Here is a 12,473-nt window from a genome sequence, read left to right on the forward strand (position 1 = left end):
CTATTTTGCTAATTACTTTTCAATTATATAGTAATACTAAAAAAACCCCTCAACCTCATTTCGAAAAAAAAAAACCCCTCAACCGAAGGAATCAAGTTAAAATTCTAATTTTTTAATTTTATTTTAAAATAAAAAAAATGAAAAATCTTAACGGCCAAGTTTAAACTATAAAAGTATTCAACGTTCTCGCCTGAAGAAGGGAAAATGTCAATTACTCCGCGTACAAACTCCGGCTACACCCGTTAAAACGCGTCTGCTCGAGTTTCATTTGAAAAACCGATTTTAAGACGAAAAAGATTTAATTGCAGGAGAAGAACCGGAGGTATTATGACCGTAAATATGCTCCAGACGACCAGCATTGCAACGGCCCTTCTTACAATGGATCTATTCCCCAAACCTCTCCAGTCAAAAGTCTAGGGTTTATCTTCCTTCCTATTCTTATAGCAAGTGTACTTACGTTGGAATTCGAGCCTTCAAGAGAGAATTTCGCTGACGTCGCGGTGAATTGCCTGCCAGATCTCCTCCGGGGAGCTTAATTTCCTCATTTGTTGGGGTGTTTAATCCAGGAGATGTCTCGGGTGGAGGGCTTGTGGGAGCGGTTGGTTCGTGCAGCACTACGTGACCGAAGAGCGAGCGGGGATGTATACGGACAGCCTGAGGCAGGTTTCGCTGCAAATGTTCCCTCATCACTTGGTAACAAAGATATAGATGACATTCTAAGGGCTGCAGACGAAATTCAAGTTGATGATCCTAATGTTTCTAGAATTTGTAAGTGACGGTATTTGTTTTCCTTTTATCATGTTGAGTCATATTCTTTTCATTATGCTACGATTATATTTTCTGCACGTTAGCTAGATAAATTTTGACTCAGGACTTCAGTTTCTTCTTGCGAGTATCTAAACTCCTCTGATGATGTTCCTTCCTTTAGAAGTCAAACCTCCCAAAATCCCCTTTCCATCCCTCGTACTTCTCTGATTGCCTTCCTTCTAGAAGTCAAACCTCCCTTAATATTCCCCTTTCATACCTCACGAAGTGATGCCTTACTGCTTCACATCCTTTACCAGTTATTAGGAATTAGTTCCATTCAATTAACATTAATATTTGGAAACAGTTTGAAATGGACTCGTTAGTCGTAACTGTATATTAACTGTCGTACAATTGATCGTTTTGATCTGCTATCTAAATTATGTGCTGATTAATATTAATAGAAATGTTTTGTACCTTTTGTAAGGTTTCAGCTGTCTATATATTTGTAGTTAATACATTTAGATGAGTTTGAATTAAACTTGCTCACACCATTTGCATTTGAAATCATCACAGTCAGCTATTACTTTGGAGCACCTTTAAGTTGTTTGTGCTAGTGGAGGTGAATGTTCCTGATTTAATTTGATTGAAATTTGAATGGATCAGAATTCTTATCTAATCAATCAATTCGAAACATATTGGATCTTTGATAATCGGAGGAAAATTCCTCATATGTTATACCTGCTAGAAATAATTGGACTGGGAAAAATTATTGGGTAGGTTTGAGGAGGGAAGTCACTGCAAGTGGAATAGTCCTCTCATTCCTCACCACTTGTAATGATTTCTGTGGGTTGAAGAACTTAAAAAAAAAATAAAATTCTGTGGGTTGAAGAACTTAAAACATTAATTACTCCTTATATTCAATCAAACAATCTTCTTATCAAAGCACATGCCTACTGTTATGATTTTTCATTTTTTTTGTTATAGATATAGATGGCCAATTATTTTGCATGTGGTGTTGGGGATTGTGCAAGTTAGCATTTTACTGTTTGCTCCTTATCTTGTAACTGTAAAACTATTTGTGTTCTCTGCATCTTGATTAATTTTATTTCCACAGATGGGTGGATCTACTCAAAGTTAGTAATTGTTAGAAACAGCTCACTGCAACCACTGACCCAAAAGCTTTAATAGCACTGGTTCTCTCAGCTCAGAGACCAGAGGAAAAAAACACCTAATTGAGAAAAAGTAGAAGATAAGTTGGGTGGTTACCACGATTGCTAAGACCTAATAAAGTTCTGTGTTTTATTACTCTCATCTATTATTTCCTCCCCTTGTTCAATGATGTGGAGGAGAAGTTTTATGAGAATAAGGAATGTACTGATGCGAACTACAGACTCTATTGCATTAGATCGTAAAATATTTATTTTTTGAAGTTTTAACAGCGCTAGCTGTGGAACTTATGAGTTTTCACTAGACGGGCTAAATAATATTTGAGATGACATGGATTTTCAGGGACAAGGAAAAAGCTTCTGATGAGCATATGGTTATGCATGTTTATGTAAAGACTGTAACATAATCAAACCGAGGCTAAAGTAAGATTAGACGAGTCTTTTGTTTTATTGATTTCGACGGTCTACCAGCATGAGTTTACAGAGATATTAAGGTGTTTCGACATGTTCTTTTGGTGTTGGCTTATGCATCAAGTGTTGAACTAACAAGTCTTTGGTTCATATTTTCATGAACTAGATTTTGAAATTTTTTTTTCACTAGTTTTTTCTTGTGTGCCCAATTTGTGTACTGTATGAATGAGAGTTTGTGCTACTAGAGTTGAAAGAAGTTGAAATATACTGTTGGTGCCTTGTCAAGTAAGCTTGTTACTGAATAACACTCTTGACCTTGCTATGCGATAAACGTGCTGGCAGAATTTGATCTGGAGAAGTCATCTGGTGATTCTTAAGTGCAAAATGCCAAGTCATGCTGGGTTGTTATCTTGTGAGAGAGTAACATTATTAAAAAATGGCTTGATTATAGGTTGTTGTAGAACGAGTATGGTTCTAACAACTAGATGCTCAATAACTATAAATATGAATGTCCATTTGCTTAATGGCTTCCTGTTTTTTTGGTTTCTATTTTACCTAGTACCTTTTTCCTTCCTCTTTTCTTGCAGTATGTGAGCATGCATATTCATTGGCTCAAAATTTGGATCCGAATAGTGAGGGAAGGGGTGTATTGCAGTTCAAGACTGGTTTAATGTCTGTCATAAAGGTATCTATAAAGAGGAATGTTACTAATGCAACATTTATGCCCTCATTTAATGTTTTCCATGTCACAAAATGGAGAATTTTGATCATTGATCATGGTAATTTACTTGTGCTCGTGCAATGTATGGATGTTTGAGAAACTACTAGGACTTGCCCTTTGAAAAATTTATGGCTTGTGACAGGCATGCTAGCTGCACAAAAGAGCTATTGATTTTAACATCTTTATAAACTTGTACTCGTGCAGATTTATTTTCTTTCTTTTTTTTTAAAGAACATATTTCTTTAATATACTTATATGCTGTATTCTCCTTTTCGTGCTATTTATTAAATGTTTTAGCAAAAGCTAGCAAAGCGGGAAAGTGGAAGCATAGACAGAAGTCAGGACATTGCCCGTTTACAGGAATTTTACAGACACTACAGAGAGAAGCATGATGTGGACAAGCTGCGAGAAGAGGAGATGAAGTTGCGAGAATCTGGTTTCTTTAGTGGTAACCTTGGAGAGTATGTGTTCTTAAACAAGGTTCTTTTTTTTCCTAGTCGCAATAGATGTTTGTTTTGTGGTAGGGTTTCAGGTCTTGTTTCCTCTGCTGTTTTCGACTTAGGCATCATGCTTACTTGTTCTTGAGCACTTTTCTCTCTTTGTACTCTGCACACAATCGGATTTAGTAAAAACTCGTTTGTTAGTTTTATATATTATTATATTTTGGCTATCTTTTAATTTTTGCTTGACAGTTGTCTTCTACTCGTATCAGGTTGGAACGTAAAACACTGAAAAGGAAACGAGTTTTGGCAACTCTTAAAGTTCTTGGAAATGTTCTAGAGCAGCTGACAAATGAGGTTTCTCCTGAAGAAGCTGACAGATTAATTTCTGAGGAGGTTTGCCTGTCTCTTAAAATATTTATTGCTTGTGATCCTACCAGCATATGAATACCAACAGAAGATAGTTCTATCTTTTTTTATTGTTTAAAACATTATAAGCATATGAATACCAACAGAAGATAGTTCTATCCTTTTTATTGTTTAAAACATTATAAGCTTGATGTTGTTTTTATACATGTCATACAAAGTAACTATATCATGCATTCTTAAATGAGTGCACTTCAGTTGTGTATTAGTTTCTTTGTCTGGGATTATGATGTTAACTCCTATTATAGTCTTTTCATATATGTTTTTATCTTTCTTGTTTATTTCAACCCCTCGGCACCCCCTATTTTCAATGCTGTTTATTTTTTGGCTTCTCAATATATTAATTTTCTCCTGTTCATTGTATAAATTTTTTACGTGTGTATCGACCAAAAAGTGTTTAAACTTGACTACTTATACCAAAGGTTGAATGCCCTGCCCATGTCCTTTTTCCAACTTTGTTTTCACTTTATCTGAGGGTAGCTGCTTACAGTGATGCGATATTTTTTGACCAGTACTTGCTTGTTTATTTCACAACTGTGTTCAGTCTGTGTGCTCTTAAGACTTACAAAGATATGCTTTTATATAGGGTTGGGGTATGTGTTATGTGCTTATATGTCATTGGATTATTGGATTGTTATAGGTAATGGTTCTCTTAATGAGTTTTATCCATAGTGTTTCATCAAGGTTTAACTGTGGACTATACTCTTGGTACCTACCGTGTTGAATTATTTTCATTATCTTCTTCTCTCTTTTCTCTGGATTGCTTCCTAGCATTGTCATTCGCACAAGTTGATGAAATTTTAGTTTTCCTTATGGTTGCGCTCTACTTCAGCTGAAACGAGTGATGGAGGTGGATGCTGCTATGACAGAAGATTTAGTGGCCTACAATATAATTCCTCTCGACGCTCCGACTCTTTCAAATCCCATTGTGTCTTTTCCAGAGGTAACATGGTTCTGTTTCTGTATCTAATTATTATTTCTGTGGTACTCAATCTCCTTGAGTGTTTGAATTTTACACAGGTACGAGCAGCGGCTTCATCTTTGAAGCACTTCGTGGGACTTCCAAAATTACCTGGAACTTTTTCTGTACCGGCAAAGAGGAGTTTAGACGTGTTCGACTTTTTGCAGTATACTTTTGGCTTCCAGGTTATTTTTTAATCAGCTATAATTTTTTAAGTTGTTATTCTCACTAGCATGCGGTTTGATCTCCATTATTGTTTATTATGCAAAATTTCTTGCCAAGTTTGTCTGTTCTTTATTCTATCCTGAAAAGAAATATCATGAAAGATCTAATTAATTGCTTGCACTAAAAAACACTTTTCTGCTTGCACTGGAATGTAAACTTAACTGCATTTGTCAGAAGAAGGGTTAGAATGCACTCATTATGATGTGAACCACAATGTTTGGTTAGTATGTCAGTTAGTAAATGAAGTTGGAAAATACCTAGTGTAATAAGAAGTTAATCCTCATGTCATTTTGGAGAAGCCGCACAACTAGAGGTCGTGGTAATTACTAATTAGAGCCTAGTGCAACTTTGGAAACCGTCTTGTTTGCTGATATCAATAGGCATCCATTTACATTCAGTGTGCCATTAGCGTGAAAACCTTTATGCCTGGTGTATTTTGACTTTTGTGGAGAATGATGGCCTTACTTTAAATTACTTCTTCTGTAATGGAAACATAAAATACGATGTCAATATTATTACCCAAAATATGAATTGGAGTTTAAAATGTTAAAGCTTTTAGCTAACATGCTTATTGTCATTGAACCTTTAGTACTTCAGAATTTTGTGTGAGCGTTGAAGCTTGGTATCCTTGAACAGACTGTTCTTATTTGTTGAAGAGAGCATGGCCTGGATGAACTTTATGCAATAATCTCATTTTTCCTGCCCTTGGCAGTTTGTCCCCTTAGGAGAAGATCCTGGTGATGAATTTAGTTTCCTGATTTTTGGTCTCACATTATTGATTGTGTTTTATTTTTATGCATCCCCAAAATCATTGAAATGTTAGCTTATTAATGTTTGGAATTGATTTGTTGGTGCTATTGAATTTTCAACTTTGGGGTATCGGTTTATAATTGTTTCAGAAAGATAATGTTTCCAATCAACGGGAGCATGTCGTTCACCTCCTTGCAAATGAGCAAAGTCGGCTTCGTATTCTGGAGGAACCTGAGCCGGTATGTCTCATACCATGTGCCACAATGATCTTATTGGACCTTGTTTACTTTGGGCTGTGGATTTGTACGATTTATTTTTTATGTGGAAAGTACGATGGTTTTTTTTTGGAGGACACTTAAGTTTGCTGTATCCTTTTTTATTGGTTGCTAGTGATTTTTTATATCCCCTTCTGCGTAATTTGTAACTACTACAGATTTCAGCAATTTTGCACGTGACTCTGGATTTACTCACCTCGGTGTTTGTCTCTTTGCGTTGTCTTTTCAGATGATGGCTGATTGTACATGACAATTTGTTATTTTTTTTATCTAGACGTTTGGGACCCTTTGGTGGGGACCCCATGATTGGCTTTCACTAGAAATGGAAGATCGACTTCTCCCTTTACTATTGTTTTTAACTTCCCCTAATTTTTGTCAAGGGTTGCTTGTCCTTGATATTCTAAATTTGCATCCCATCACAAATTTCTTGTGGAAGGAGATTTTTTTGATTGTGATCCAGTCATCCAGGATCAATTTTTCTTAGAATCAGACTCTCACTTGTTACTTTAAGAGTACCAATCCAACCTTTTAGTTTACAAACTATTTGTGGATCAATGGATGGTTGGGAGGTTAACTAATTAATTTGTATGGCAAATATTTATGAACAGATTTAGGTAGTGTTTTAGGATTGCTTAAAATCAAAATTTTGTAAAGAAAAGCTCAAAAACACTTTTTTTAAGCAATCCTAGACACTACCTTAGAGGTTTATGGTCGTACTGAGAGCCATTAGCTATGTACAAGGTTCTAAAATTTGCTAGGCGCTAGTCGGGCCGACTCGGGCGCCAGACCAGCGCCCAGGCCAGCGTGTTCTACGGTATAACATAATAAATCAGATATTATAACTCCAACACGGTAACATCAAATTTAAAATGAGTTAAAAATTACGTAACTAATAAATTCCATAAATTTACTCTACTTCTTCTTCTCCATAAATTTCTTTTTTATAGGAAATGATAATAATATTATATAAATAAAGAGAGTGAAATTTACAACTTGTGAAGCAGTGTTCACAAAAAGATTCTAGAAGAGGACCACCAAATAAGCTAACTGTAGACTAAAGTCCAATCCCTATACAAATCTGAAACCGCAAAAGATTGAAAATTTGTAATCTTATGAATCCACGTAGGTACGCTTAACTTTATCTTGTCCCATAGCTCTCCTAATGACTCTTCTTCGTCTTCAAAAATACTCCTGTTTCGTTCAAGCCATAGCGCTCCTAATGATTCTTCTTCGTCTCCATAAATTTCTCTTGGAAGGGTAATAATTTTTTTTGTTAGTTTTTTACTGGGCTTATGATTTAAAAGCCTAAAACAAAAAATTTCATTTCCGCCTCGGGCCGCCCCCGCCTGTACACCTAGGCTGGCCGACTAGCACTTTTTCGGTGCGCTTGGCAGGCTCCTAGCGCCTATTCCGACTTTTAGAACACTGGCTATTTCCACGACCTGTGAATTGTCTAGAGTTATTAACCTACATGATTAGCAAAAACAAATGATCAAGAAGTTGGTCTAACATAACTTTGGAGCATAGTGGATGCTTTTATTTTTATTTTTGGACTTTTACATAGATGGGTGGTTGTTTTTCTATTACTCTTTTGTCTCCGTGCCATTTCTAGTGTTCACGTAGGACATATTGTTATTATTCTCAAATTCTGTGTTTGCACCTGATGCTTTTACAACTTGAATATGAGGATTACTTTTATGACAGCTTGGTGTGCCAGTGTTTACTGATAAGCATGTCCAATAGATCCATATTACCATGTTTGGGAACTCAGATGAACAGTTTGGTCTATTGTGTTTGTGTTATTTATCATTTTACTCCAGCAATTGGACGAGGCTGCTGTGCAGAGAGTATTTTTCAAATCTCTCGACAATTACATCAAATGGTGCAACTATTTGGGAATCGCACCTGTCTGGAGCGAGTATGTTTTTTAGTTATGTGGTGGTTTTTCACCACCGTGTGGCTATTTCTGTTGCAAGATTCTTTTCTATGATATTTGTGTTAATTTGTAACAGACTGCATGTTTTACAGTTCGGAAGATGTTAGCAAAGAGAAGAGGCTCTTGTTCATTTCATTGTACTTCTTAATATGGGGCGAAGCAGCAAATGTTCGATTTCTTCCAGAATGCTTGTGCTACATTTATCATCATGTAGGTTCACTTGGATCATTAAATCTTTGAGGATTTTTTCTTCTAAATTTTTAAATTAGGTCTTGATTAAGAAGAACTCTGATCATAAGGCTCGTCATCTGGTTGTTTTCCCACAGCTTTCTTTTCATTTTGTAGCTGAAAATTGGCTTCCATGATTGCTAAAGGGTTTTGTTCCTTCTATTTAAGTTGTCTAATGAAGGTATTTAGGGTAGGCAAAACAATAATGTTGCCCAACAATTTCCGAGTCTGAAAAAAGTGGAATTTGGTTCTACAGTTTTACTTTCTGCTTTTTTGGGAGTTGGGAGGAAGCCGATGGTTCATTTTTTTTCTGATGTAGCTTTTGTCTTATCGTGATACCTTGTTTTGCTTAAAAGGTTCCGATCTCTCAACAATTGTTGTTTTTGAACAGATGGGAAGGGAGTTGGAAGAATCATCGCGACAACAGGTCGCAGAGCCAGCCAAAAGTTGTGTTTCTGAGTCTGGAGTATCATTTATTGATCAAGTTATACTTCCGCTTTATGAGGTCATTTCTGCGGTATGTCCGTTATCTATTTCCATTTTGTGTCTTGCTTGTGATCTAGTTTATTTGTTTATAGAATTTGAGTTTTGGAAATACAAGGTTTTAAGCCACCATCACTTGGGTGAAGTGGCATATGCCTCTCCCCTATCAGGGAGAGGCATGTATATAAAAGAGAAAAACAAGGTTTTGGTAATTACATTCCAGTATGAACTCGAGTTTATCAAAGAAATAAATTTGTAAATTTTTAGATAGTTCATTGATCCGTGATCCTCAGGAAGCCTCCAACAATGATAATGGGCGAGCTCCCCATTCGGCCTGGAGAAATTATGACGATTTTAACGAATATTTTTGGTAAGTTTGGGTATCAGAAATGCAACATATTTATCTTGTAATACTGGTTTTATAACCTTTATCTTTTAGCAGTGTCGTTTTATTTTTTTCTAAGTTCTTCAAGATATATGTGTTTTTTCCAGGTCACTGCACTGCTTTGAACTTGGTTGGCCATGGCGCAAGGGTTCAACTTTTTTCCTAAAGCCAGCAAGGTCAAAGGTCTGTACCGTTTTATATTCACTATTGAATATCATGATAGCCATGAGCTTTCTTTGGGTACTTTAATGGGAAAACTTGGAGATTGACTCTCTGTATGTCTTTTTTCCAAAATATGACCTCGTGTTATGTATTTTTGGCTCGAGGAAGGTCATAAATTATAAAATTTTTCGTTTGGATGTTATATTTCAAACTATCTGGTACTTTTACCCAAAATATTTTATCTTGTTCAATTATAGACCATGTCAACCAAAAGTATATTTGCATCTTCAATGGCATATTTATTATTCTTATGGTCTTCAACACTTATTCTAGCAGCTCTCCGGGAAGAACTAGAAGCATGTGTTAGGCATTCATATCTCAAATTCATTTTTGACATTATCATAAGGTTGTAACTGAAGATATTTTTATCTGAGGAAATTTTTTCTTGAAAATATTCTGCTGTTGGTTTACAGAGTTTTCTGAAGTCTAGTGGAGGCAAACGTTGTGGTAAAACATCCTTTGTTGAGCACAGGACGTTTCTTCATCTCTATCACAGTTTTCATCGCCTCTGGATATTCCTTCTGATTATGTTCCAGGTCTGCAACTTGTCTGGCATTACATTAGTGCTAAGATTTTCTTGCTTCGTCTCTTCTCTTTATCTTTTGTTTTGCTGTTATAGAAGAATGTGGGTTACTAGCTCTCCCTGTCCTTCCATATGCTGGTGAATTTTGAGTAAATTCCGTACGAAAGATAAAGAAAACCGAAAATGATTCAGCTGTTATTAAAATTAATAGTGGGGTATATCTTATTGATTGCATATTTGAGATTTTTAGAGTACACAGTTTTGAGTTTTCTGGAAGGAATGGTTGTTATTACCGATTTTAAATTTATTTAGTTGTAAGTTTCAAGGTTTTGATATCTTGTTGTCAACCTATTTCCATTTTTGTTTTTCTTCTTTGTATTTACAATGGAATAGATTATACGACTTGTTCTGTTCTCTTTTTCCTTTGTATCTTTATTGATAAGTTTAGATGCTAGCACATTTGCTTATTTTGATGGTTTCTGCTTTTACCATATCTGAAATTAGTATTGTTGTTATTTTTGCTTATCATATCCATAATCTGCATTTCCTGCATCACTCTTTGCTTGTTTCTTATAGTGGATCATCCTTTCCAGGGACTTGCCATCTTTTCATTCAATAGGAGCCAGTTCAACTCCAAGACCATTCGAGAAGTTCTCAGTGTTGGACCGACATACTTTGTGATGAAGTTTTTTGAGAGTAATTCTATTTGATATTTTAGACTCTTTGTGCTACTTGTGAATAGTTCAAACAGTTTTTAATTTTAGGCAATTGGATTTTTATGTTCTTCAGGTGTCTTGGACATCATTATGATGTATGGGGCATACTCTACTTCTAGGCGCCTAGCTGTCACCCGGATTTTACTCCGTTTTTTGTTCTATTGCTCGACTTCGGTTCTCATTTGTTTCCTTTATGTGTATGTATATGCTACTCTTCTCAACCTTAACCCCTTTTACTGCCTAGCTTTTCTTTTTTCTATTGCTCTGTTTTTTTTCGAGCTGTAGGCATGACCTTGATTAAGTGCTGTATTTCACAGGAGAGCTCTTGAAGAACAGGGCAAACCCAATGCGGAGTCAGTTATCTATAAACTATATGTCATAATACTTTCCATATATGCTGGCGTGAAATTCGTTTTGAGTTTCTTGACACAAATACCAGCATGCCACCATATGTCCAATCGGTGTGATGGTTGGCCTTTGATTCGTTTTATGAAGTGGATGCACCAGGTTTACTTTTTGTTTATAGCATTATGCATTGTGTGAATCACTTTCATGTATTTGTATTATAAATTTTAAATTTTTTTTTGTTAATAAGTGTGCTTTCATGTGTTTTAGGAACATTACTATGTTGGCCGGGGCATGTATGAAAGAGCTTCAGATTTCATAAAGTAATCACATAGATGTGTTGCTTTCTTTTAGGACTTTCCCTCGTACTTATGTGTCTTTATGTTTATTATTGAAACCTTTCATCATTCCATCTGTCTCCCCTGCTTTTCCTCGTATTTTATTTGAAGCAAGTTTTATCCATCATTACTTGTTAATATCTGTAATTAACTTTTTCGCTAGAGAGCGAAGGGATTCATTATGATATTGATTTTACTGTATTACAATGACCATGACTGGCCCATGGGTTTGTCTTTCCCACTTAACTCGAGCACAGCTGAGATCCAGGGGTAGTTCGTTGTTGACATTATAGTCTATGTGGGAGAGAGAGGGGATGCTTGCATTTTCAGAAGTATAGTTGGAATATTTTTTTGGCACTTTGGTAATAAGGAATGTGATGATTTCGCTGAACCTATCTCATGTATTTTAGATTCGCTTTATCAAAGGCATTATTCTCTTGATACTGGAGTCACCTTTATTAATTCCATCCATTTCTGCTGATGCTTCATGTGATTGTTGGGTGGGCATACGTTCTGTTGACTCCATTTAAATTTGTAGTCATTACCTTCTCAATTGATTTCTGATGTCCGTGTAAATATATTCAAGTGCATCCTTGGTTGCGTTGTTTTTGCATGACTATATCGAAATTCGAATAATGTTTGATTCTGATGGCGGTTGTAACCCATTAACCCTTGTTCATGGCAATGCAGATACACGATCTTCTGGTTTGTTGTACTTGGAGGCAAATTTTCTTTTGCTTATTTCCTACTGGTAAGTACAGGACATTTCTGTCATTTGCTTTTGAAGGCTGCATATCAGTTGTCTTTGCCTGAGATTAGATAATTTAGTGTCATATTGATTTTGTGCTTTACTTCACAGATTAGACCTCTGGCAGGGCCAACTAAGCTGATCGTAGGCATGGATATCAGGCAATATTCTTGGCATGATCTAGTGTCAAAACGTAAGCCACATTGTTATCAAGCAAGCAGTTTATTTTGGTGTGTGTGTTGGTTTAGTATTGTCGTTTCTATGAGATCATTATTATTGCCCTATTGTTACTTGTCGCGTTCTAAGTTCTAATTGACATAAATACAGTGAAAGATAATGTAATATAAGACAGGATTTTAGTTGATTGTTTGCGGAATATGGATCTGAATTGATGTGTTTTAACTTGGAGGTTGTATTCAAAAATCAA

General features: G+C 35.8%; 1 protein-coding gene across 1 annotated transcript in view; it reads left to right on the top strand.

Annotated features, from left to right (window-relative positions):
• Positions 1-216: 216 nt before the first annotated feature.
• Positions 217-12,473, top strand: part of LOC140887489 (callose synthase 9) — a 35,712-nt gene continuing 23,455 nt past the window's right edge. Inside the window, exons 1-19 of the mRNA XM_073294748.1 lie at positions 217-768; positions 2,912-3,009; positions 3,343-3,506; positions 3,758-3,881; positions 4,744-4,854; positions 4,932-5,057; positions 5,997-6,086; positions 7,943-8,040; positions 8,151-8,268; positions 8,678-8,803; positions 9,063-9,139; positions 9,262-9,337; positions 9,790-9,912; positions 10,493-10,595; positions 10,689-10,812; positions 10,933-11,122; positions 11,231-11,283; positions 11,989-12,049; positions 12,158-12,239. Of these exons, the coding sequence (XP_073150849.1) occupies positions 570-768; positions 2,912-3,009; positions 3,343-3,506; positions 3,758-3,881; positions 4,744-4,854; positions 4,932-5,057; positions 5,997-6,086; positions 7,943-8,040; positions 8,151-8,268; positions 8,678-8,803; positions 9,063-9,139; positions 9,262-9,337; positions 9,790-9,912; positions 10,493-10,595; positions 10,689-10,812; positions 10,933-11,122; positions 11,231-11,283; positions 11,989-12,049; positions 12,158-12,239 (2,143 nt within the window). The 5' untranslated portion in view covers positions 217-569. The remainder of the gene's footprint in view (positions 769-2,911; positions 3,010-3,342; positions 3,507-3,757; positions 3,882-4,743; positions 4,855-4,931; positions 5,058-5,996; positions 6,087-7,942; positions 8,041-8,150; positions 8,269-8,677; positions 8,804-9,062; positions 9,140-9,261; positions 9,338-9,789; positions 9,913-10,492; positions 10,596-10,688; positions 10,813-10,932; positions 11,123-11,230; positions 11,284-11,988; positions 12,050-12,157; positions 12,240-12,473) is intronic.

Source organism: Henckelia pumila, chromosome 3, assembly GCF_033568475.1.
Source record: "Henckelia pumila isolate YLH828 chromosome 3, ASM3356847v2, whole genome shotgun sequence".
Taxonomy (NCBI): Eukaryota; Viridiplantae; Streptophyta; class Magnoliopsida; order Lamiales; family Gesneriaceae; genus Henckelia; species Henckelia pumila.